This window comes from Artibeus jamaicensis, unplaced genomic scaffold, assembly GCF_021234435.1.
Source record: "Artibeus jamaicensis isolate MK-2021 breed Jamaican fruit bat unplaced genomic scaffold, CSHL_Jam_final contig_3206, whole genome shotgun sequence".
In the NCBI taxonomy this organism is placed as follows: Eukaryota; Metazoa; Chordata; class Mammalia; order Chiroptera; family Phyllostomidae; genus Artibeus; species Artibeus jamaicensis.
This window is the reverse complement of record NW_026521757.1, coordinates 2,262,869-2,289,861: the sequence shown is the minus strand read 5'-3', so window position 1 is coordinate 2,289,861 and position 26,993 is coordinate 2,262,869. Positions and strand designations below refer to the sequence as shown.

The 26,993-nt window shown below is 37.9% G+C and overlaps 1 protein-coding gene and 1 long non-coding RNA gene across 3 annotated transcripts in view; one reads left to right on the top strand and one right to left on the bottom strand.

Moving 5' to 3' along the window:
* EPHA6 (EPH receptor A6) overlaps positions 1–26,993 on the bottom strand; it is a 911,975-nt gene that overhangs the window by 252,400 nt on the left and 632,582 nt on the right. For both annotated transcript variants that reach the window (XM_037132782.2, XM_037132783.2), the window contains exons 8-10: positions 23,407–23,515; positions 17,905–17,975; positions 14,747–14,872 (exon numbers count right to left, since the gene is read on the bottom strand). In XM_037132782.2, coding sequence (XP_036988677.2) covers positions 14,747–14,872; positions 17,905–17,975; positions 23,407–23,515 — 306 coding nt within the window. The remainder of the gene's footprint in view (positions 1–14,746; positions 14,873–17,904; positions 17,976–23,406; positions 23,516–26,993) is intronic.
* On the top strand, positions 1,767–13,728 carry LOC128627129 (uncharacterized). Its single transcript, XR_008391241.1, has 3 exons — positions 1,767–2,088; positions 12,397–12,484; positions 13,484–13,728. It is a non-coding gene; the product is annotated as an uncharacterized LOC128627129 (long non-coding RNA).

Genomic DNA, 26,993 nt, shown 5'->3' with positions numbered 1-26,993 from the left:
TTTTATTGATTATGCCACTACAGTTGTCCCAATTTTTCCCCTTTCGCCCCCCTCCATGTAGCACCCCCCACTCCCTTAGGCAATCCCTCTACCGTTGTTCATGTCCATGGTTCATGCCTTATAAATTCTTTGGCTACTCCATTTCCTATACTGTACTTTACATCCCCATGGCTATTCTGTAACTATCTATTCACACCTATTTTTTTACATTTTATTTATTTATCTTTAGAGGGGAAGGGAAGGAGAGAGGGAGAGAGGCATCAATGTATGGTTGCCTCTCATGCGTCCCCTGGTGGGAACTGGCCTGCAACCCAGGCATGTGCCCTGATTGGGAATTGAACCACGATCTTTTGGTTCACAGGCCCACACTCAATCCACTGAGCTACACCAGCCAGGGCTCTATTTGTACTTCTTAATCTCCTCACCCCATCACCCATTCCTCTGCAGTCCCTCCCATTTTTTTCGATTTAATTGTTGATAGAAATGTATTTATTGCCATTTTATTGTTCATAGTTTTGATCTCTTTTTTCTTAAATTAGTCCCTTTAACATTTCATATAATAATAGTTTGGTGATGATGAACTCCTTTAGTTTTCTCTTGTCTGGGAAGCTCTTTATCTGCTCTTTGATTCTAAATGATAGCTTTGCTGAGTAGAGGAATCTTAGCTGTAAGTCCCTGCTTTTCATGACTTTGAATATTTCTTGCCTATCCCTTCTAGCCTGTAAAGTTTCTTTTGAGAAATCAGCTGACAGCCTTTTGTGAACTCCCCTGTAATTAACTAACTTCTCTTCTCTTGCTGCTTTAAGATTCTCTTTATCTATAACCTTTGGTGTTTTAATTATGATGTGTCTTGGAGTGGCCTCTTTGCATCCATCTTGTTTGGGACAGTGTGCTTTCTGGACTTGCATGTCTATTTCCTTCACCAAATTAGGGAAGCTTTCTTTCATTATTTTTTCAAATATATTTCCAATTTCTTGCTCTTTCTCTTTTTCTTCTGCCACTCCTATGATGCTAATGTTGGAATGCTTGTTGTCCATAGGCTGCTTACACTATCTTCATTTTTTGTATTCTTTGCTCTTCTTGTTCTGATTGGTTGTTTTTTTGCTTCCTCATGTTCCAAATCATTGATTTGATTGTTGGCTTCATCCATTGTACTGTTGCTTCCCTGTAAATTGTTCTTTATTTCAATTAGTATATCTTTCATTTCCAACTGGACCTTTTTTATGTTGCTGAGGTTCTCTCTAAGTTTGTTGAGGATCCTTATAACCATTGTTTTGAACTCTGCGTTTGATAGATTGCTTATCTTCATTTTGTTTGGCTTTTCTTCTGGAGTTTTGATCTGTTTTTTCATCTGGGCCATGTTTCTTTATCTTTTCATTTTGGCAGCCTCCCTGCATTTGTTTCTGTGTATTAGGTAGAGCTGCTATGTCTTGATTGCATGGTCTAATGTAGCAAGTATCCTATAAAGTCCAGTGGCACAGCCTCCCCTATTGTCTGAGGTGGGTACTCAAGATGTGCCCTTCATGTGGGCTGAGTACACACTTCTGTTGTAGTTGAACTTTGATTGCTGTTGGCAGGTCAATTGGATGGATTTAGCCAGGCCAGTCAGCTGCAAGGACTGGCTGTGATAACTGACCGCCAATCTCTGTCCTCTGTGGAGGAACAGCTGTGTGGGGGCAGGGTGATGGTGCTCTGATGTGATCTGTAGTTTTCCGCTGGGTGCACAGGCTCTGGGGTTGCTTTGGTGTTAGAGGCCAATGTCAGCTCCAACCTGAGAGGATTTAGGAAGTTGTGAAACATGAGTGAAAAACAGCCATTCATATAGAAAAGCAGCCTGGGTGGGTCTGTACCTGGGGTGGGAAGCAGACTCAGGGGAACTTCCATGTGGGGAAAATAGTATTAGTGAGATTGATGGAGTCTTAGCTATAGAACCAGCTGCTGGCTTTGTGACTCTGTGGGGGAACCATTTAGACAAGGGATGATGGCCTCTGCTCACCTTGACGCCAGACACTCCATTTTCTACCTGTGTGCCACTGGTGACTTTCAAGCTGCTACCTTGGTGCTGGAGCCCAGAGGGAGTGAGTCTGAGTAAGTCTGCATGTGGGTTCTTTAAGAGGAACTACTTGGGACTTTTGCAGTTTCTTCTATTAAATCAATTCCTGCTGATTTTTTTTTTTTTACAGCCAGAAGTTGTGGGGACTTATATTTCTGTCTCTGGAACCCAGGTCTGTGGGCCCTGGTATGGAGTTGGGACTCCTTGCTTCCAAGATATCACTCCCAAATTTTACCCAGCACATGTGGATCTGGGAACATCTTCTTCTGCATCTGTGTCCCTCCTACCAGTCTGGATGCATGTGGTTTCTTTAATTCTGTAGTTGTCAGACTTCCATTCAACTCAATTTCTGATGGTTCTGAGTGATGGTTGTTCTATAGTTTAGTTGTAATTTTGATGTGGTTGTGCGAGGAGGCAAGACATGTCTGCCTATGCTGCCATCTTGACTGGATGCCAGAAATTTCTCAAGCAAGGCATTCCTGCTGACTTTTGAGAAGAATTCACTTTTCACTTTTCTCTTACCGTCCTGGTCATGCACATTTAGAAAATTAACATTGTATTTTTTGAATAAGCTTCCAATGGGGCATGGTTCTCTACACAGAAGTATAGGTAACAGGTAAAAATATGTTATGCAACATATCAAGAACATATTGATTTTTATCCTTTGGCAGAAGTAATTGTCATAGGTATTGATATACAATAATGTGTATACTTAGGACTAAAAACTCTCTAAAATTGAGGATTCTAATTATATTCACAAACAGAAGACGAACAAATAAAAACAACAATTAGCCAGAATTTCACTCTTGGCTTGAAAGCTACTGGATTTTTCCACATCGATATCAACATGTCAATCTTCCTCTAAATATTCCTGTGTTCTTTATTTCAGCCACTTTGGTAAGAAACTGAGACTTGTTCTATGTGCCTTGCTCTCATGAATCCGTGTATCTCACTTGTTTCTCTGCTGCCAGTCATTGCTTACCATACTTCTTCCTCCAGAGACATCAAAGTGGTCATTTTAATAGCAAACCCAACTATGTAATTCTCCTAACATTCTTCAGTTACTCTTTAGTCTGTTCAGAATGAAGCCATCTCTTGGGTTGGTGCTCCTCGGTCCCTCAATTTAACTTGCTTGCCTTCTCTCCTAGAGGCCGATGCATCATCATCCTCATGACTCCGTCACAACACTTAACCCTGGGGGTGTAGAAGGTGAAATACTCTTTCACTTCTCTCACTGCAGTTTTACACTAGGCTATAAACCTTTTAAAAACAAAATTCAGTTAATGAAGGAATAAATGTTTTTATTGTTTTTGTTAATTGTAAATTTTATGTTCATTCATGTCAAGTATTGTTTTAAGGGCTGAGGGTACTGCAGTGAATAAAAGAAACAAAGATGACAGACAATAAGAAAAACAAACAAAGAAAATATATTTCAGTTGTAATTGATGCAGAGAAAAAGTAGCATAAGGAGGGAAAGGAGTATGAGAGGAAGGTTACTACTCTTCCCAAATATTTCTTTGATAAAATAACATTGTCCTAGAGGCTGGAGGAAGTGGGGGAGCGAGAAAGGAGCTCTGGTGTTACCAAGAGCTTTGCAGTCAACTGGAACATCAAGTACAAAGATCCTGAGATGGGAATGCATTGAAGCATGTTTGACGAAGAGCAAGGAAGCCACTGTTTCCAAAAGGCAGTGAGTGAGGGAGAGGTTGTGGGAGATGACATTGAGGAGGTAGCTAGGTAGGCGAACAGGCTTCCACTTTGAATGAGTCATGAAGTGATTGGAGGGTTCATGCAGTGACATAATCTGATTTACGTTTCAGGAAATCTGGTGCTTTGTATGGAAAACATACCACACAGGCATACAAGTGGAAGAAAGGAGGCCAGGAGAGATGCTGATGGGTTGGGCCAGAGTTGTAGCTATGAAGTGAAAAAGGGTTGGATCCTGGGATGCATTTTGAAGCAGAGCTGACAGGCTCTGCTGCTGGATTGATGTGGCATATAAGAACATGCAGACCATGCTTCAAATGAGGGAAATTGAAAATCTCACCCTAAAGAATGACCTCATGACAACAGTCAATATCCAAACTAATGGTGGTCCTGCTAAGGCACTTGTTTTTGGTGGATCGATGCACTCAGAGTTAGGTAGTGACAATCCACTCTACCCTACAAATCACTGAAACTGATCAGCGACGGGGACGCAGCCTCCATGTCAGAGCTGGGAAGTGACTGCGATGAGACAGACTGACAGATGGCTGGAATGAAAGGAGCACAGCCAAATACACCTGAAATAGGTGGAGACTGTGGTCATGAAAAATGGTTTAGGAAACAGGGATTACGCGAGTGCCAGAAAAAAATAGCTTTGTGTAGAAAGTATAAATTCACAAATAAGTAGTGGTTAATAAGAGCATGGCTCTGAACTCAGACTACACTAGGGTTGAATTTAGCTTTATTATTTAGGAGCTAACCAGCTCTATTATTTACAAAGTGATTATTAATAAATAATCACTTTGATCACGTACTTTAATCTGCGTCTTAGTTTCCTTGTCTGTAAGATGGAGATGTGATTCTTAACATTGTGAGGGCTGAAAGAGACAATGTCTCTACAGCTTGGTTCAAGTATGTAAATATTTAATGACTCTGTCCTACCTACTCTAATATCAAAGGGAGACTGCCTTTCTTCATAGGATGAAGCAGAAGAGGGAACCACGGGAAAGACCCTGGCAGGAACAGGTACCTAGGTTTTCATTAAACAAGGAGCTGCATTAGACCACATGGAGAGTCCATGGGCTTCAAGCCCTAAACAATCCTTAGGAAGCACACCTTTGCGTCATGTTTTACTTACTCCACTGTGAAAGCAATAAATGAGAAGCTATCAATGATCATAAGTACTTACCTTGCTGCTGTTTCTATCTTTAAAAAAATCAACAGAAACTGGTATTTGTACTTAATTCTGAATAAAGATCTATGAAGTGTAAGCGGGTAGGAACCTGGGAAAAATGAGCATTTTCATTTAATGATACCAAACAGCCTAGGAAAAAAAAGCCCTGGCAATAATGTATATTAAACTTTAGAGTGAAGTTTTTAAAAATGTACATAGATTAGGTACAATTTCAAAATCAGAGCTACTATAGAGTAAGGGATAGGTATCTATAAAAAAATGGCCCTGGCTGATGTGGCTCAGTGGATTGACCACGGGCCTGTGAAGCAAAGAGTTGCCAGTTTGATTCCCAGTCAGGGCACATGCTTGGGTTGCAGGCCAGGTCCCCAGTGGGGGACATGTGAGAGGCAACCACACATTGATATTTCTCTCTCTCTTTCTCCCTCATTTCCCTTCTCTTTAAAAGTAAATAAATAAAATTAAAAACAAACAAAAAAATGAACAAATAAGACAGAAAAACAAAACTCATAGACATGAACAGCAGTACAGTGGTTACCAGAGGGAAAGGGGGAGAGGGGGAGGGAGCAAAAAGTAAAGGGGATGAAATGTATGGTCATGAAAAGAGATTTGATTTTGGGGTGATAGAAACAGAGTGCAATATGCAGATGATATATTATAGAATTGTACACTCGCAACCTATATAATTTTATTAACCAATGTCACCCCAATACATATAATAAAAAAGGAAGATCATAAAAATATACAGATTTCAAGCAAGGTAAACACAATGACCCCAGTGAAGAAGAAAACAAAAGAGTACACAAAATAAATGCTCTACGGGGAGCTCGGAACTCAGTCATGTTGTCGTGACTGAGACACCCAGCTAACTTGTGTGCAAAACGACTCAGGGATAAGACAGATGATGGTTACACAGGCTGATCTAAGTGAGGTGGAGAAGGACCTGAAAATTCAGCTATCAAACGTGATAAAATTTAGTAGAAATATAATTAAATAGGACTATGAGAAAAATATGGTTGGATAGCTAAATAGCAAATATGTATATAGTTTATGTAGATATATAGTGTGAGCATATAAATAAAATATAGCCTTATACTCAGCATCACAAAGTCAATTGGACAGGGGTAGACATAGGCTTAAGGGTAACTCATTTGAGAAAGGGCGCTCAGGTTACACTGTTGTGCTCCCTATGCCAACAGTGCGCAGCGGCTGTTCAAGAAGCAAATGCAAACCCATGCTGGGTTAATTGAGGCACAGCAGGAAAGGTGCTAGTCCTGTGTTTTCCACCTTGATTAGAAAATATTTGGGATATTGGGTTCAATTCTGAAAAGACTTAGAGAATAACTCAGTTCTCCATGGAATGTTATCAGAATGATGAAATATCCAGAAATCATGTCAGAAGAAAATGGTTGGAAGGTTTAGATCATTTAGACTTGAAAAGAAAGATTTATGAGGTTCACATGTTGTCTCCAAATATTTGAAGGGTCATGGTGTAGTATAGGAGAAGGATTAGGATTGCTTTGTATAAGTTCAATTTTGCAGAACAAGTATTGGTGGGTAGTGCTATAAGGTTACATCCAGTGTTACATGGAAGCACATTTTTACTTGCAAGATTCTCAATTTACTGGAACAGTTCTTAAGGGAATAGGCTGCCTAGTCAGGTAGCGAACACTTTCACAGGTGGTTTTTTGATAAAGGTTGGATGGTCACTCAGACCTATTTTATCTCATTTGCTTCTAACAACAATCATAGGGTACAAAAAGCATTTTATTTTTATTGTAATTTTTTTGCCTAATGAAAGCAAAATTCATTCCTCTTTTCTTTAATTATGTTAAAGTTTATATGTCATTAAAAACTAAGAATTCACCAAACCAAAAAGACACTCACAACTGCTAATAGCCAAGAAGCAGAGCTAGAGTTATATTTGCATAAAAAAAGGAAAAGCCTAGGCTTTGAAGAAAATTTAGATATAATAAACAGCCAGTGGCACGGAACTCTAAAATCTCTTGATATTGTCCAAAATTCCTCTTCGCAATCTCCACACCTCTAATTTTACCACTTCTCTCTCTCCCATAAGCTGCACTTCCCTCATTTTGGCATTCCTTAGCTTTCAAATGCCACCGCTATGACGCAGTCTGGGAGCTCTGGATTCTTTAAATGTCAATAGCAATTTATATGTATGTATGTATGTATGTGCGCTTATACTGCTTCTTCCTTCTCCCTCTCTTTCTATCTTTCTACTTCTTTTACCTTATATATTATACTTTCCTTGGCTCCCTTCCTAAGCCCGAGCCCCTTTACTTATAAACCACATGGTCCACAACCCACAGCAGATTACCTAATAGTCGTTCAATAAGGAATTTTATTCCATATTTTGCAAAGCAAAAATGAACTGAGGAGACAAAATAGCAAATAGATTCTTGCTCTGTTATTTATAGTAAGCTTAAAAAAACCTTATTTTGTTTTTTTACAAAACAAAGGTTGTAAAACATGACCAAAATTTCTCCCATCTCTGTATATATGCTCCTTGCCTTTTTTTATTTCTCTCGACAAGAAGTAGAAGCTATTTCTCCACTTTGTTAAATCTGAGTTGGTCTTGTGACTTGCTTTGAACAAGATAAAGTATCAGAATTACATTGTGGAAGTTCAGAGCTAAGGCTAAAAGGGGCTATCAACTCTTTCTGCCATCTGCTTAGGACCCTGCCTTAAGATGGTCATGTTTAGCCTGGTGGTAGTGAAGAGAAAAGATATGGAGCAGAGGTGAGTGGTTCCTGGTCAGACTCCCCCACCCCGCCCCTTAGACCAACCACCTCACAGCAAGGCTGTCCAGCTGAGCCACTGTTCACAGGAGTGACCCCAGATGAGACCGGAAGACAAAACCCTCCAGCTGAATGTAGCATAAGCTGTTGACTCACAAAATTGTGAGTAAACAAAATGATTATTATTTGAAGCTATTTAGTTTTGGGATGGTTTGTTATACAGCAATGGATAATCTGAAATGGCTACAAAGACAAAAGCCATTAGTTAAATAAATAGACAATTAGAGAACACAAGTACCACTTGGGAACAATCAACTAATTACCTCATGCTAGATGAACTATAGGATGACATAAGCAGATCATACATTCAGATTTATGGCCTTAATCAAATCTCACTGTTCACCACCGTAAATTCCCATAGTCTCTCAGGCAGCATTAATGAGTGTCTGGCATTATCAGATGGTCACAGAGCGTAAACAACCTTTTACTTCTCTATACAAAAGAGAAATTCAGAACTATATCCCATTTTTATCTTTCCCCCCAATTGCATTTTGAATCCCCCATCTTTATTATATTCATATTAAACTTAAAACCCCAAATGAACTTCAAGTTTGGAAAGTTCCTTTATGTGGTAGGCAGACTTCTAAGACTGCCTGCAATGATCCTGTATCCTTGTATTTGTGCCATTGCGTAGCCCCTTCCCCTCCAGTGTGATCTGGACTTAATAGCATAATTGCAGCCAATACAATATGGCAAAGGTGATGTGATCCCACTTTTAGGATTAGTTTACAACAGATTATGATTTCAATCTTGCTAGCAGACACTCTTGGTGGCTTTATGAAATAAGCTACCATATTAGAGAAGCCCACATAACAAGAATCTGAGTGTTCTCCAGCCAATTGGCAGTTAGGAGTTAAGGCTTTCAACCTTCCAGGGACCGTAGCCCCACAGCAACCATATAAACGAGCTTGCAAGTACACGCTTGCCCAGTTGGACCTTCAGATAAAACCACAGCCGTAGCTGACACCTTGACCGCAGCCTCATGAGCAACCCTGCAGGAGCTATATCATGCTTGAGTTCCTGACCCACAGAAACTGAGATAGTAGACATTCTTGTTTTTAAGTTCTAGGGTAAGTTGGTATGTAGCAAGAGAAAGCTAATATACTGTAATGTAAGGAATAAATATTATTGTTGTTGGTATGTGGGTCTTTTCCTCCTGCTTTTGGCTGTTAGACTTAAGAGAGAGAATATGTCCTTATTTTTTCTTTCTCTATAAACTGTATCCAGTCTTTTCCTGTCTCTTTGGAATGCTTTTCTGAACAAAGTGTCAAGTTTCCTTCATTCCACCAAATATTTTAGCAATACACAAATTAGAAAAAAAAGCTGAAAGAAAAAATTTTGAAAAACTAATGTTTTTGTATGTTATTAGGAAAACTCTTTATCATTACCTTGCCTGTTATATAGACTCAATACAAAAAAAATTCTCAATGTAATCTTTTCTGTAAGACTCTATATTTTGCTATATAAATGCAAAGTATAGAATAAATTCTATAATTTCAGTTCAATTTATCAAGCAAATTATTAATGTAAAGTATCACAACTACTATAATTCACACCTGTCCTCTATAAATTGGCTCTGTTAGCTTGTTATTTTGCATTTGATTTTATATTATTTTAATTTTGTTGTACTTTAACTTACACTCTATATTAGGCTTTTTGTTGATACACATATATTTATTTGTTCAACAAGTATTTACTGATAAAATTGAAACTTCATTTTTAATGAGTGATTCTAAAGTAACTCTGAAAATCACAGATGTCATTCCTAAGTTAGCCATCACTATGTGTTGTCCCCAATTCTTGCATTATCCCTACAAGATAGCTAATATTATTGTGAATTTATTACAAAATGAGCAAACCAGATCTTGAAAGTTTACTAAATTTGTGAAGGTCACAGAGGGAATTAGTAGCAAAATTATGATACAAGCCTGGGGCTGTCTGGCTTCAGACTGTGTCTTTTTGATTCATATCGTAACATCTGTGGAGAAGGGATAAAGCTCATCTTTCATTAAATCATTTAATTGAGAAACCTTTGAAATTCTGGGGTAAAAGGCATGAAGATCTTGTCAGAATCTGTAGTTGATCCTATTTACAATCTATTAACAAGACAAGAGTTTCTAAAAATAGAAAAAATAATTAATCTGGCCTCTACCATAATCCTTTAAGTTGATGGAGAACAAAATTTGTATTTCATAAAACCATCACATCTAAATATAGAGGAAATGGGCCATAAACTCATTTTTTCTTATAAAAAGTAAGTTGTGAAACCACATCTGGAATACTATCTACATTTTTCATTGTCATGTTGTAAGAAAATGTAATATGGCTATAGAAGAGTAACACAATAAAAAGACTAAGAGAAATTTTTAAAAAATAACAAAAATCTGAGGTTCTAGAACAGAGATGAGAGGTGGGCTGGGAGATGACAGGGAATCAGGAGAGGTACACAACGCAAGCATTCTGCCTGATAAGCCATCAAGGGGAACTGTGACCAGAAAAATGGCGGCAATAACAGAACCAAATATTAGGCTGAATAACTCACTGGTTTGCCACTCACTTTTATATTCTTTTTGGTGTCCTTTTGACTTTCTTTTACCTGCAAATGACTGCTGAAAAATGAACAGTTAAAACTTCCTGGGCTCCCGGGAAGTGAGGAAATATGGTGACACTAAGCCAGGAGAAGATAAGGCGGATAGTGGAGGCCATAATGAGTTTTGTATAGATAACGGGATGGAAGGAAGGGTGGGGAGATTTTATGCATTTCCATTGAGACTAGGGAATAAGGAAAGGTCAAAAATAAGGAGGGTGCCCTATGGGCTTAGAGACCCAAAAGTGAGTTTTTCAATAGAATAATGTTTCAAAATTATAGGTACTCTGCTAGGCAAGTTTTTTCTACAATGCTTTAGGTTCAGTGCTGTCCTGAAAAAGGGACAGCCTTTCAATGACCTTTCTCAGCTCATGATTAAAATGCAGTTCACCAGTTTTCTCATTATCTCAAGATATGTAGGAAATCATAATTCTACCCTAATCTGACTTGGCTCTTTTTGCCTGGGAATTTCTGTTTTTTAGTCCTCTGGCCACAGAATTTCATTTTAGGATGCAAAAAGTCAAAGGAGATAGATCATCTTGATAGTCTGCCTTGCAACAGAGCTGCTCACTTCATTTAAATGGAAATGTACATTTTTATGGAAATTCAGGCCTGTATTGATAAACAAAGATAAGCTGCCACTATTAAATAGAATAGTGATATACAGAAAAAGAAAAAATTGTCCTATAACCTAGAAAACTCATTTAACAAAACAGTAAAATTGAGAGGTAAGAAATTTTAAATATATATATATATATATATATATATAACCTAGATATAGGACAAATTAAATTTTCTAAGGATCTGTTGCATAATATTTAGATGGCTATAAATCCCAGGACAAAGTTGGATACATATGTGTTTAATAAGCATAATGACTCAATATGAAAAAAAACTAATCAGCACAGTGTCTTTATAAGTAGACATTAGCCAACTAATGCATCTTTTTCAGTTAACATGTTAAGAAGCATCTGTCATGGATTAGGTGTGATATAATTTTCCATGTTCTTAAAGTTTTAATGTGGTTATTTTGAAGTCCACTTTTCAATAATTTATTTAAAGAACATTTAATAATCATACATTTTTATCTCCCAACTAGAAACCTGGAAAAAATTCTTACATATTTCTTGGTTAAAAATCATGCAGGTCTTGAAGACCTTTCCTCTCAGCAACAAACTGTGAATCTATTGCTACTCTCAATATACTTATCAGACCTGAATATCTATTACCTGACAACGATTAAAACCTGGTCTCTTGCCTCTTCCTCCCAGCTCTCCCCTCTATCCCACCTCAGTGCAGCCCACACACCGCCAACAAAGTCCTTTCTTTTACACTTCCAGAGGGAATACGTAAAACACACAGACAGTGATGAAATGAAGTCCAGGAAGACACAGTCAAATAGGTGGGGGGAAAATAAAGGGAATGAGACAACCTCAGGAAAAGATTTACAGTAAAAAATTTGGCAAATAAGCTGTTGTGCCATTATGTCACAGACGTCACACTACTCCATTAATTCCTCTGTAGTTTGACTGAACAGTGCTTTTCCACACTGCTGCCATAGGAAGAGTGCACACATTCATGAGTTTTTTTTTCACAAGCAATTAGTTTTAGGAACACAACGTAATGAATTTAATCAACAGAGCAGCACTGGCCAGGAGCACAAAGAGGAGAGCTGTATTGTAAGAGCTTTGTTTCGTGAAACATTTTTAGTTTTATGGTTTTCCTGAAAATGAACAGTAAAAGGATGCTTGCCTATTATTTGAAAGTTGAAACAGTCAACGATGAATAGATATATAAAGAGATGCAGATGTACAGGGCTGACTACATGGTTTAGATATTGTCTTTGCCACATGCGAAGAATCCCATCACAATTTACAGAGTTTAGATGAAGCAGGGAAAATACAATATTAAAAGTCTCATGAACGGTTATTGCTTACTTTGGCAATAGCCGTTATACATTTTTTAGGGCAAAATTTATATTTTAGTTGAAAAAAACCTTCCAAAACTGAAGAAAAATTTAATTTCTTTGTTTCCACTTTAGGTATTTGATTTTGTTTCTTAATATGATTTCCGCCACCAGCGTTTAAGTTCTGCACAGAGGGCTGTGAGAGGACATGCTGCGGCTGCAGGTACGGGAGTGCGGAGCACTGCAGTGTAACGGAACGCGTCAGAGGGAGAAAGCCCAGTGCGGGGTGCGATGAAGTTACTCAACTTCATTTCTTCCCTCTTCCTCCTCTGTCTTAAGAAAACAAACCCTCAGACTAAATGAATACAATGCGATCGTTCTTTTCAATGATAACTTCAAAGCCTGCTGGCGTTCTTTATGGTCAGTAGAAGAGGATAGAGATTCTGGATGCATTACAGGTTCTTCATCTTTCTGATAATGACAGTCTCTTTTTGGCTGCAAGCATTCGGATCAAATGTAGAGGACCCTTGTGTCAGCTTTAAGAGGGAGGCCTGGCCCTAGAGGAGGTGACATGATCCACTGTGATAGGAATCAGGTGACATAGGGGACTCACCACAAGTGTCTCTGGGATTCTGGAGATAGTGCTAGTTCTCTGTGCTCCTGGGAAACATAGTCAGCTCAGTGGGAATAGTCATGCAGAGCCTGGAGCTTGGAAGGGCCCCACCCTTTGTTTAATGCTCTCTTGGCGTGATCTTACAATCCTTAATCACTTTTTAACAAGGGACTGCACATTTGCATTTTGTACTGGTCCCTGCTAATTATTTAGCTGGCCCTTCTGGTGAGAAGAGCTTTGAAAGGGACAAGGGATAATCAGCTCCCCTCTTTTGGCCTTGGCTTAGATATGATACTTGGCTGGAATGGCTATGCTTTGCTATGTTCTGCTCTGTCCAAAGTTTCACACAGATATCCTGCACCTAGAGGAGACATACACCCCCTTCAGGATCCAGTTTCTCTTCTTGGTTTAGTAATTCATTTCCTCTCCTCACTTTCAATTGCATGCATAGTTGCCTAGTTCCAGATTTTATTTCCAAATTCTCTTGCATTTGTGTGTCCACATTATTGTGTTTGGACCATTGAGATGTGAATAGACGTGTTTGCAATTTCCAGGTAATTGCCGTAAAGATAAAGGCAAAAAGACTGAACTCTTTGCTTCTTCTTACAGCCTGGAAGAGAGATGTGCTGGTGAGCCATCTCGGACTATACAGAGGAGGATGATACACTGGAGGAAGGCAGAGCAAAGAGTAGAAGCAACTCTGGTCCTTTCAGACCAGAATGAGAACTCCCCCGCCAGCATGGATCTCTCACCTTGAGTCGAGGACTTCAAAGAGAAATAAATATTCTGGGGTCTCTTTGTTATTATAATTGGCTTAGCCTCTGCCCTAAGTAATATACAGAATACATTTTTAAAGGCTGATTCACAATAAATTTATATTTATTCAGAAGAGTTGAATAATACAGTGTTGTTAGTGTGTGAACATTCTACATATGGAAAATTACTAATTTCATTAAAATGATGTAAAACTATATTGATCCTGATATCCTCAATGATTTTCGAACACTTCTGGATCTTGCAGAGCCTCAAGATCATCAATGTTAATACTAATTTAGTATATATCTATAGATGTTGGGCTTTGAGTAAATCTATAATAACCTGTGACAATCTCCTTAAGTTACATTTTAAAAAATAAATTCCTGAATTACTTTAGTTTTATTGTAATTTATCTCCATATTGAAAGAAGACTACAAGATGTTAAAAGTAACATTTCTGAATTTTTCTCATTGTTTGGAACCTGAATTAAAACACTTAAAATACTTAAAAAAAACAGCACTGTTAGAATGTACCCGGACCTGGAGGACCTAAGCCACTGCCTATGCTGGAACAAAGAGGGTGCGCATCACCAGCTAAATACTGGGCCACGAGATTCCCAGAAGCAACTGAGGCACAACTGGGCGCCCTGCTGGAAACCAGTTGAATCTTCACTGCCTGCCCTCTCCTTCCTCGAGCTTTTCCCAGAGGCAAGGCCCACAAATCTTCCAGACTTTGTGTCCCAAATCAGCCATCCCTGATCAGAGGACATTGTCTTACAAAACACCTATGCTCAGGACACGTAGGGCAGATCAGCAGGGTGACGCACCCTCCCCGGGGGGTCTGCTACACACCCTTCTACCCTTCCCCTTTCTGCTGTCCTCTGCCTGGACGCAGCCTATCTGATCGCAGTGCCCCACCTCAAATAAAAGCCCTTAATTGGACCTTTTTGGCTCCCTATCCTTTCCTAGCCACGTTGGCTGCCTAACAAACATAACTTCTGATTTCTTAAAAATTTTCAATGACTAAAACGGCTAAGATTTAAAGTATTTTATTGATAAACCAGTTAAACCATTAAGGAATCATATTGTCAAAAGCGTAGCTTTTACAGTTAGTTACCTGCCCCAATGACTCTCTCAATGCGAATCCTTGAGGGATCAATCTCCTTGGCAAATTCATGAACTGCTAGGGATGGGTCCTCATATGCATCTGGATCTATGTAAGTTTTAATTCCTGGAAAGCGTACTGCAACAAAATAAAAGACTGGTTCAGTTTAAGAGCTTTTTTTTTTGTAATCACACATCTTGTGAACAGTGACTATCTAAAGGGAGGAGTCACACTGAAGAACTCACTCTTGTTAATTACTTAAATTCAATTCGTTTTTCTTTTTCTGTCCCTCCCAGTCTGCCCCAAGTCCATTAAAGCTTTGAGTACTTGAAATAAAATATTTTATTTACTGTTAATGTAAAATGACCTGGTGGTGTAATAGAAAGTAAACTGACGGTTTCTAAAAGCACATTTTTATTATATTTCTGTAAAAGTCTAATCAGCTCACTTACCTACTGACAGCCCATACATTTCACATCTGATCTAGCTCAGGGCGTGGGGGAAAGGAGGCATGAACCTGCCCCCACCCACTTCTCACACCACCTCTGCTGCAAAGGTGTTATTAATGTCCACCCAGGATCTTTTTACTCTAACACCCTAGGTTTTCCTGAACTTATGCCTGGGTCTTTTGGTTTCTCCCCCTCCAGACACTCTTAGGCAGTAAAGAACAGACCCCATGGCACAGTGTCAGAAGACGAGAACAAATAATAGCCTTTTTCTTGTGTTCTTATAGTTGTTTCCATGGCCAGGAAGAATAAAAGGTTCTGAGAAGGATCACCTGTCTATCCTGGAAGGAAGGGTAGGAATCAAAGGCACAAATCTGGTCATTGGCTATGTAGCTGTTACTGTTTCTCTGGTGGGGGGCAGTTAAGGTAGGCATGGGGGGGCTTGAATAGAGTGGTTGCATATTCATTTGCAACTTCCTCAGTATCAGAAGAAGCCACAGACTGCCTGTGGTTATTCCTCTATTTCGCTCATTGGTTTGTGTTTTCCACATTAGATTTCTAGTTCCAGAAGGACAGGAGATGGGGTTTTTTTATACATCTTTGTATATTGCCAAATTATTTTTGTATGGTTTTATAGGTAATAAGCACATACGAACCTTTTGGCCTTTGCATAGATATGATATTAAATATAAATTATTATTAAATATGAATTAGTAAGGATTGAAAGATCAATGCAAATTTGTGGCATAGTGGATAATATTTGATTTCGTTGTTTGTTAGATTTTGAAAGCCATATAATACTCTGAGGTACGCGTTGTCTAGGTTTCCTCAGAAACATACCCTTTCAAGAAAAATCTCAAAAGCAAAGATAATAAAATAAGTTTAGAAGAGGTAAGGCAGAAATGCCCATTTTTAGCGATAGTTTGTTTCCTGAGTTCTATTCCTGCTGCCTTCTTTTATTACTTTTTGCCTGTCTTCTAGTACTGGATATGCACCCATGAGAAGAGTAGTACTTCTCAAAACAGCACCAGGGCTTCTGAAATGCTATGCTTTTTTTTACTTCACAAGTTTTGGATTGGAGGAAAGAACAGATCATCTATACCTCTTGTTTATAGTTTATATGACTTTTGTAATTTAGTAGGAGTTGTGATTTCAATTTAAATACTATAAATGCAAATTCAGTGGCTACTACTAGATGATCAACAGTATCTAACTGATAATATTACTTTAGGCGCAGATAACAGGTATTATTTAGTAACTAATACATGGTTTTAACAATTCAACCAGTCAATTATTTAAGGTGGTACACATTTCTAAGGAATAAACTGAGTAGTTAATATCACTTTTTTTACTTATAAACACAGTATATATAGTAAAGGAAAAAAAACCCCACCAAACTTAGTTCTAATATTGACTCTCTGGTTACTCACTGAACTTATTTAAGTCTTTTTAAAACATTGGTTTATCTTTCGTCCATCTCAATCCTGCCTCAGGTAATTTTCATTGCTTCTTGCTGGGCCCACCTGGTTTAGTTTATGCAAAACTGCTAGTTGGGAAGGAGATCATAAATACTTCAGGAGCATCTCTTTCTTCTGCATTTCAGTTCTAAATGTCCTGCAGTGAATCTTAAGGTTACTCAGCATAAGCTATCTGTCCAGGTGTTTGGATCCTGGTTTCCGCATCTGTTCACAGCATTTGCAGATCATTCCATGCCTGGTATCAGCCATCTCTTACCTGCCAGTGCAGTGGGCCTCAAACTAACTGCACAAAAGAACCTGGGATGGTTTGCTAAAAATGCATATGTCTTGGCCCTACCCTGGACCTTCTGAATCAGAACTTGGTGAAGATGGAATATTCTAATGCTGATGATCCTTAGACCACTCTGTGAGGATCATGTGAGCCTTAGAAATAGTCCTAAATTATCCCTCTAGTTTGTAATTTCCTCGCTTATATCCCTTCCTTCCCCTGGATGGTGATACAGTTTTAAAAGTCCATTATTCATTTGGCTCAATATGAAGCAGAAGATGAGCTTAAATAGTTAAACAGCTTGCCTCACATATTACCTCTACACTGTGGTTAATTAGAGAACATTCCTTTCTTGTTAATTCAGCATCTCACTACAGAGGAATTGCCTTGACAGAGTAGTTTGCCACTTGGAGGTGGAGGTGAAGGTGGGCGTTGAGGAGGGGAGGGCGGCAATTATCAAACCAACTCTAGTGGTAATTATAGCTTGCTTGGGAGGAGATCCTGCAAATGGATATAACCTTGTAGTCAGCTCAAGGATTTCATACATATTCTAAGAGTTAAGGAGCTGATTTTCTTTTTTAGTGTTAATGAACTGCAAATTGATTTGTTATATGTTTAAATGACAGGTCCTACAAGAAGGAATAACAATTCCATAATATTTCTGGGGCTAATGCTCCACTAAATAAAACCAACTCACGTGCTGGGGACATTGTGAATGGTAAATAACTAGAATACAATCAGTCATCTTGTATTTTTAGCATATTCAGTCTGTCACATTTTTCAGCAAGCAGAATTAGGAGAAAAGCAGTATCATTTAATGAGAAGCAGGTGCAGTTTCCCCTAACAAACCTGGAAACCAGATGAAAAGTTGGAGGTAAATTTTGTGGCTTTCTTAACTCACTGATCCAAGTTTATAGGGAACTCTTGAATTGCTGGGAACAATATAAAATAATGGGAGAAAGTCACTTCACTACTTACAGTGGCCATTCTGTAAGTGGTTTCGCCTCTTCTCTTCTGACTTCATTTTTGCCTTTATGTACCACTGGCACCTTTTAAAAAAGTAAACAGAATCTTATTTTTAGAATATGCTGGATAGAACCAAAGGCAAATAAAATACATATCACTCAAGGGTCCTTTCAAGAACACCTTTATAAAATGTGAAAATACCCCGCAGGTTTTTTTTAATATGTATCGAACTTAGTCCTAGATAAAAATAAAATACTCCCAAGTGGACTGATTGATCCAAAGGATGGGAATCTTAGAGAATATTTTATAATCAGCAATAAACATCACGTCTTTCCTTATATGATTTCTCATAGCTAGAGTAGTAAAACAAGTTAAAAGTCAAAATGAATAAATGTTTGTGAGTCAGAATATTAGACATTCAGGCAACTATCTTCCAGTTAGACTGCTAAATGGTATAATTTTTTTTAATGTCAGAAACTTGGAGGAGGCCTGCTCTGCTCGCTCTCAGGATGACCTGCCCTGATGAACAGAAGCAGCTGCTTATCTCCCACGACTCCCTGAACATGAATAAATTCATCAACATCCGTCTGACATGACTGTTCCCCCAATTGCTAATTCCAACTGGTTGAACAGAATACATCTGTGGCACATAGTCTGTTCCTCAAAAGTGAATGTTGCTTCAAATCCTGTGGCAAGCTCAATATTTACTCAAAAATTTCTTATAGTTTTCATAGAATAATTCCAATAAATGCTTCCCTACCAAAGCGCTTAAGAGATATTTAAAAATGAATTATTTTCATCTTATGCAATCAAAATAATTTCCCTTAGCATGTACAATGTTTCTGGTGTCATATAAACTGGAAGCATAAAAATTGGGAGTTAATAATTTAGGATAAACTTTTCTTCACTGTTCAATTTTCTATGTCGTTTTCAAATTCTGCTTCAGGAAAAGATAACATTTGAGCCCATCTGTCAAGTTCATTAGGCCAAACTTACATAACCTTCAAGGATTGCAAAGTATTCTCTTCAGTTTGTTGTATTTATGTAGGGCAATATTTTGTTTTTTAAAATAATTTCATTTATTTGACAGTGACCAGAGGGGAGAGGGAAGGGAATTTAAGGGGGAAAGCGGGGAGGGATTTGGAGGAACAAATAGGAAGGACACAGGGATGAGAACTAAGGGGGGTGGAAAAGGGAGGGAGGTGGGGAGCACGGGGCAGGGGGGGGTGCTGGGAGGGAAGAAATAGATAAAAAACTACTCGAAAAATAACTAAATAAAATTATTTAATCAAAAAAAAGATTTTTGATTACAGTTTACAGTCAATATCGTTTTGTATTGTTTTAGGTGTACAGCCTAGTGGTTTGCCAATCATACACTTTATAGAGTGTCCGCCTGACAGTTCCAATAGCCAACAGATACCATACATAGTTATTACAATATTAATGACTCTATTTCCTATGCTGTAGTTTACATCTCTGTGACTATTTTGTACTTCTCAATCCTTTCACATTTGCACTCGGTTCCCCAGCCCCCTACCCTTTGGCAACCATCAGTCTGTTCTCTGTATCTGTGAGTCTGTTTCTGTTTTGTTTGTTCATTTACATTGTTCTATGGATTTCACATATATGTGAAATCATGTGCAGTTTGTCCTTCTCTGACTGACTTATTCCACTTAGCATAATAACTTATAGGTCCATTCATGCTGTCACGAATGGGAGGATTTCTTTTTAATAGCCAAGTAATATTTTGTTGACTATATGAACCACAGATTTTTTATGCACTTATCTACTAATAGACACTTGGGTAGCTTTCATATCTTGGAGATTGTAAATAATCCTGCAATGAACGTAGGGGTGCATATATTATTTCAAATTAGTTTTTGGGCTTCCTTTGGATACCTATCCAGAAGTGGAATTCCTAGGTCATAAGGCCGTTCCATTTTTATTTCTTTTGAGGAATCTCCATACTATTTTCCACAATGACTGTGCCATTTTGCATTTCCACCAACAGTTCACAAGGGTTCCCTTTTCCCCACATCCTTGCCAGTGCTTGTTTTTGATTTATTAATGATAAATAGCCATCCTGACAGGTGTGCAGTGATATCTCATCATGCTTTTAATTTGCATTTTTCTGAGGATTAGTGACTTTGAGCATCTCTTCATATATACTGGCCATCTGTATATCCTTTTTGGAGAAGTGTCTATTTAGGTTCTTTGCCTGTTTTTTATTTGGATTGTTTTTTGGGGGGTGGTGTTGAATTGTAAGAGTTCTTTATAAATTTTGCATATTAACGCCTTATCAAATATGTCATTGGTGAACATGATGTTCCATTCAGTGGATTGTCTTTTCTTTTTGTAGACAATTTCCTTTGGTGTGCAAAAACTTTTTAGTTTGATGTAGTCCCATTTGTTTATTTGTTCTTTTGTTTCCCTTGCCCAAGGAGATATACCAGAAAAAATATTTCTAAGAGAAGCATCTGAAGTTTTCCTTTCTATGTTTACTTGTAGGATTTTTATGGTATTGAGCTTTACACATAAGTCCTAAATGCAGTTTAAGTTTATTCTTGTATGTGGTGCAAGAAGGTGGTCTAGCTTCATTTTTGCACCTGTGCAATTTCCCTAACTCCATTTATTGAATAGACTGTCTTTACACCATTGTACATTCTGGCCTCCTTTGTCAAATATTAATTGACCAAATAGGTGTGGGTTTATTTCTGGACTCTCTGTTCCATTCCATTGATCTATATGCCTGTTTTTATGCCAAAGGCAATATTTTCTGATATGTTAATAAAATACTTTCCAATATATGTATGTGCTATTTATATCATTTGCTGAAATATTATATGCTCCATGAGAAAATAAAACCTTAACTCCTATTTTACAAATACATGTAAATATAATTAAAAATTTAAAAATATATATCCAAGCTTGCCATAGATTGAATTACAATTCAAAATGTCATTGAAATCAATTTCCATTATGAGTTAGAATCATTTTTTAAATTGGGGGTAAATGACACTGTTGTTTAAATAAAATGATACTTAAAAAAATACCCCAAAGTTTTTCAAAGAAACTTTCAAATAAGAAAATAGGAATCTTTCTGAATCAAATTAACCATCATGTCCTAATTATCACAATCTAGTTAACAATATAATTTGTGTCTTCGGAGTTAAGATCACCTTCTAGGAATTCATTTTACTTTAATAATGGGATACTATTTCTAGGCTCCAAACTGATTGTCTTTAAATTATGTGCTCTGTGAAAAATAGAGTATTATCAAGATATTAATGCCTCCATATTTATAATGCACATGCAGTACTTGTGTTATAAATGACAATGAAAATAGAGTTTTATTCTTCTACTTTTTTTCTAGTAACATTTATCAAACATGTAACAACCCATAAAACATTGGTATTTTGATTATTTAAATCTCACCAGTTTGACATAGTGACTTTACATGCACCGAAATGCTATTATTTTCCCTTCCTTCCTTTCTTCACAGTTGCCACATTCACCACTGGCACTTCTTCCCCTTTCCTAGCCATTGTTGTCTTTTAGTCCCTCTTCTTGCAAGAAAGAACTAGATAGGGTCAGAGAAATTCTAACTTTAAATAAATAAGGAAACAAACTTAGGACTCATTCACTAGGATATGTGGGGTTTCATTTATTTATTTTTAATTTTTTAATAACCAGTTGTCCTCTAGACTTAGCTCGTGATTAAGAATTTTGCTATTTATAGGTTGTAGTATTGAATATTTTGCTTTCTACCCAATGGTTAGCTGGTTTAGAGACACCCAAATTTGCCTTCTGCCCACTGTACAAGATGCTTCTGTTGAGGTGTGATGATGGCCAGAGGCTGTCGGAGGGTAGCGGTTGGCACAGAGGGAGAGACAGGAGAGTGCTGGAAGGCGGTACCCGATGGCGGTGCCATGGAATGCCCACACTGGTACTTTTATTGGATGACCTTATAATGATTCCTACATGCTCCCATATGTGTGTGTATAAATTGGGGATAAATGACATTGCTGTTACATGTAGTTATAGCTAGTATTCTTTTATCAGCTAATTGGACCCCAGCACAGCAGTAATTCTGAGACACCATTACTTACAAGAGACATACTATATCTGTGTGTATACATGAAAATTTTAAGTTAACATAGAATGAATGTGCCCCTTTTATAGTTCATTTCATAAAGAAGTCACCATTGCAACTTTAGCACATTGGACTCTTCATGTCTTTCTTTGATCCTTGGTAAGTTCTCTAAAAGTAGGCTTGTTACAATTAAATTGGGTACACTCTTGATAGGTGGTAATTGCATTTTGTCAGGTAAGTGCCTTCTAAGTACTGTCAGTTTATTGATCTCTAACCTTCATCTGCTGTCAAAAGTATAGATAACAATTTTAATATATGCGTATCCTCTGCCATTTTAAATAAATTTTAATAAATTATGTATATAAGTAGAATTTAAAAAATAAACAACACAAAGGTGGTTTCTAGTTCACTGAACTACTGCCCCTCAGTGTAGTTATTTGTTACTTCTGCTCACTATGAAATATTAAGGCACTCCAGTACAGGATACGTTAGCTGCAGACAGCATGGATGTGCACTGTTTGACTGAAATTCTTAATATAGATTTAAGTCGTGACATTGGTATTTTTTAGGATGTATATTTCAGATTATTGGGAAAACTCTTGAGGTGTTCCTTTGTTTCCCTATTGATAATCCAGAAGGAATATTCCACCTCTTGTAGGAATGAAAATGTGATGATGTGATGATGTTCACAATTTCTGACAAAAGTCTGGGCCTAAAACCAAGGGTTCAATAAGAAGTAACATTTATTCTTTTAAATAATTTTATACTTACAATCTTCACTCATATCTCTTGTGTTGTCAGTATCTAGCAACAATACAGAGAGTGAATGAACATAAAATGTATGAAATCTAAGGTTTAGACAGGTGAAGCTAGTCAGCCAGTCAGGATCAAAGTCTAGGTCTTTTGCAATGCTAAATGTATTGTTACTTTAAATTTTCATCCATATTACTCTAAATTTAATAAATATTGGATGTAAAATATCAATTAATATAATTCCAATATAGATCCTTTTAATATTTAATAGATTAAAATAACACATATATATAACATGAAGTTTGCAAAGAATTTTCATATAAATAGTTTGATCTCTCTGTTAAATTTTCTTTAAATCCCTTTCATGGTACACTTTGGTTGTAGTAAAGGAAAAAATGAGAATTAACTTATTATGGTAAGTACAAATCTATCATTCACACTTTTTTCAGTGTTCTTATCAAGTCTCTCGTTGCTTCATTTCAGGGACCTGTTGATACAGAGAACTAGTCAGGGTGGTTCTGGTATCTTAAAGTTTGCTCTCAGAGTGAATCTTCCCTGATCCCTTTTTCTCACAGGTGTGCTTTGTTCTGTTTAAAAACATTTGGGAAAAGGTGCATTAAAAATGGTTGTTCTCATATCTTGGAAATAATCTGGTATACGTCCGTTACCTCCCGGTGATTAAGAAGAACAAAGTAAGAATGACGAGGAGAGTGAATCCCCCAACAGCCGCGGTGGCTATCACGAGAATCTGCCCCTGCTCCGCCGCCATGTCAGAAGCTGAAACACAGATACAAGATTAAAATTTCCCTGGGTGACATTTCGTTACCAAAATTACTTTATCACTTAATATATGCTTGCAAGTATGGTACTGACTACCAAAAAGCCCAGCATATTTACCCATTATTGAGCACACAGGATGCAAGCCCAAAATATGGGCTGAAGATTATTAAAGTCATAATCCACAGCATAACCCTTTTTTCCTTTTTACAAAAATGCCAATCAAGTAAAGAGTTCTTAGTATTCCACTTGTTAAGATTAAATATGTGTTGAACATTTTAATTTTTCAAATAAATCAGTAGATGGATTAATGGGTTCATTTATATAATTGCTAATTTATTTCCTTGAATACTGACCAAGAAACCAGGCTTTACACACAGTTTTGGTGCCTGTTCCACAAAGTAGAAAAACTATGGTATAATTTGTTTTAAAAACGACCATCTCATAAACTTGAAATCTATATAATCCTATTAACCAATGTCAAATGAATAAAAATTTTTATTTTTTTTAAAGATTTAATTTTATTATTTTTAGATAGAGGGGAAGGGAGGGAGATAGAGAGGGAGAGAAACATCAATGTGTGGTTGCCTCTTGTGTGCCCCCTACTGGGGACCTGACCTGCAAGACAGGCATGTGCCCTGACTGGGAATCACACCAGTGACCCTTTGGTTCATAGGCCTGTGCTCAACTTACTGAGCTACACTAGCTGGGGCTCTAATAAATTTTTAAAAGTGAAGGAGAACAAAGATTTTCTCGGATAAAAAAAGAATGATAGTCTTTATATTTAATGTTGCTTAATTCAAATTTACTATTAAAAATTCCACCTCCACAGCACAAGGAATTACATGCTAGTACTCAGATGTTTGACTGGCAGTAATTAAGAAAATGATATTTTAAAGCTTCCTTTATTGATGAAAAAACTATATAACATATGGCAACAACATATCGTTTCTCTCATTGACAAAATCATATCTTAAAACTGTACTGCGTCCTCCAGTCAAGATGGCAATGTACACAGACATAGCTCAACTTTTTGCACAACCACATTAAAATTATAACTAGAATACAGAACAACCATCACTTAAAACTGTCAGAAATTGATCAAATGGAAGTCTGACAACTACAGAATTAAAAAAAAAAACCACATCCATCCAGACTGGTAGGAGGAGCGCAGACACAGAACAGGCTGGTCTCACACCCATGTGTGATGGATAAAAATTCTGCAGGAATATCACAAGAGTGAGGACTTCCAGCCCCATACCAGGCTCCCAAGCCCAGTGTTCCAATGACGGGAAGGTAAGTCCCCACAAGTTCTGGCTGCAAAAACCAGTGGAGATTGAGTGAGTGGAAGAAACTTCTGGAGCTCCAAGCAGTTCCTCTTAAAGAACACAAGCATGGACTCACTAAGACTCACTCCCTCTGAGCTCCAGCACTAGGGTAGCAGCTTAAAAGTCACCAGTGGTATATAGGGAGGAACTGAAGTGTCTGGCTTCAAGGTGACCAGACACCATTGTCCCTTTTCTAACACCTCTCGCCACAGAGCTGGCAAGTTGGTGCCATATCTGCGACTCCATCAACCTGGCTAACACTGTTTGACCTGCCTTGGAGATAGGCAGACACTGCCTCACCCAACTTAAGGGCTCACCCAAACTGCTTTTCCATAAGAATGGCTGCTTTTCCTGCTTCACAACTTCCTAAATCCTATCAAACAAGCAACAGCTGGTTTCAGTGAGCCTCAGGCCCAGCACTAGCAAAAACCAGCCTAGAATCACAGCTTGTTTTTGCCTAGGGATCTCCAAGCCCAGCACAAGTACCAGCCATCTCAGACTGGTTTATAGCTGATGCAGGGTGGCCCTGGACAAAACACAGGTGGGGGCTGACCTTGCCTTGCACCACCTGGGAAATCCCAGGGCCGGTGCACCCAGTGGACAGCTACAGACCACACTGGAGCACCACCACTCTGCCCCTACACAGCTGATTCTCATGGAGGGTAGAGATTGGTGGTCAGTAGTCACAGCCAGTCCTTGCAGGTGACTGGCCTATGTAAACCCCTCCCATTGATCTGCCAATAGCAATCAAGGCTCAGGAGGGTACACTCAGCTCACACAAAGGGTGTACCTCAAATATCCAGCTTGAGTGATAGGGGAGGCAGTGCCATTGGACCCTACAGGATACCTACTATGTTAGGCCACATTACCAAGACATGGAGTCAAAGCAGGTCTACTTAATACAAACACAGGGATGCTGCCAAAATGAGGAGACAAAGAAACATGGACCAAATGAAAGAATAGATCAAAACACTGGGAAAAAAGCTAAATGGAGATATGCAGTCTATCAGATACAGAGTTCAAAACACTGGTTATAAGGATGCTCAAGGAAATTAGGGAGGACCTCAACAGCATTAAAAAAAAGCCAGTCAGAAATGAAGGATATAATAATTGAAATAAAAAACAATTAACAGGGAAAAAAGAGTACAGTAAGTAGAGTGGATGAAGCTTAGAATCAAATCAATGATTTGGAACAGAAGGAAAAAAAGTCACTAATTAGAACACCAAGAAGAAAAAGAATCTAAAAAAAAAAGATGAGGATAGTATAAGCAACCTATGGGACAACTTCAAGTGTTCCAACATTCACATCATAGGGATGACAGAAGGAGAAGAGAAAGATGAAGAAATTGGAAACCTATTTTAAAAATAATGAAAGAAAACTTCCCCAATTTGGTGAAGGAAATAGGCATGGAAGTTCAGGAAGCTCAGGGAGTCCCTAATGAGATGGATGCAGAGTCCCAATCCAAGACTCATCATGATTAAAATGCCAAAGTTTAAAGATAAAGAGGGAATGTTAAAAGTAGCAAGAGAAAATAAATTAGTTACATAGAGGGGAGTTCCCATAGGGCTATCACCTGATTTCTCAAAAGAAACTCTGTAGGCTAGACAGAATTGGCAAGAAATATTCAGAGTCATGAAAAGCAGGGACCTACAACCAAGATTGCCCTACCCAGCAAAGTTATCATTCAGTACTGAAGGTCAGTTAAAGAATTTCCCAGACAAGAGAAAACTAAAGGAGTTCATTATCACCAAACAATTATTATATGAAATGTTAAAGGGACTAATTTAAGAAAAAGAAGACTAAAATTATGAACAAAATGGCAAAAAATACATATCTATCAACAATTGAATGTAAGAAACAAACTAAGCAAACAAGAAGAACAGAGACAGAATCATGAATACGAAAAACATTTTAGTGGTTGCCAGGTGGGGGGTGGGTGGGGAAGAATGGGCGGAGAGGCAAGGGGATACAGAAGTATAAATATGTAGTTATAGAAGAGCTATGGGGATTTAAAGTATGGTATAGGAAATGAAGTAAAATGCAAAGAACTTAAATGCATGACCCATGGACGTGAACAATGGTGGGGGTCTAGCCAGAGGGAGTGAGGGGTGCTGAGTAGAGGGTGACAAAGGAGGAAAAATCAGGGCAA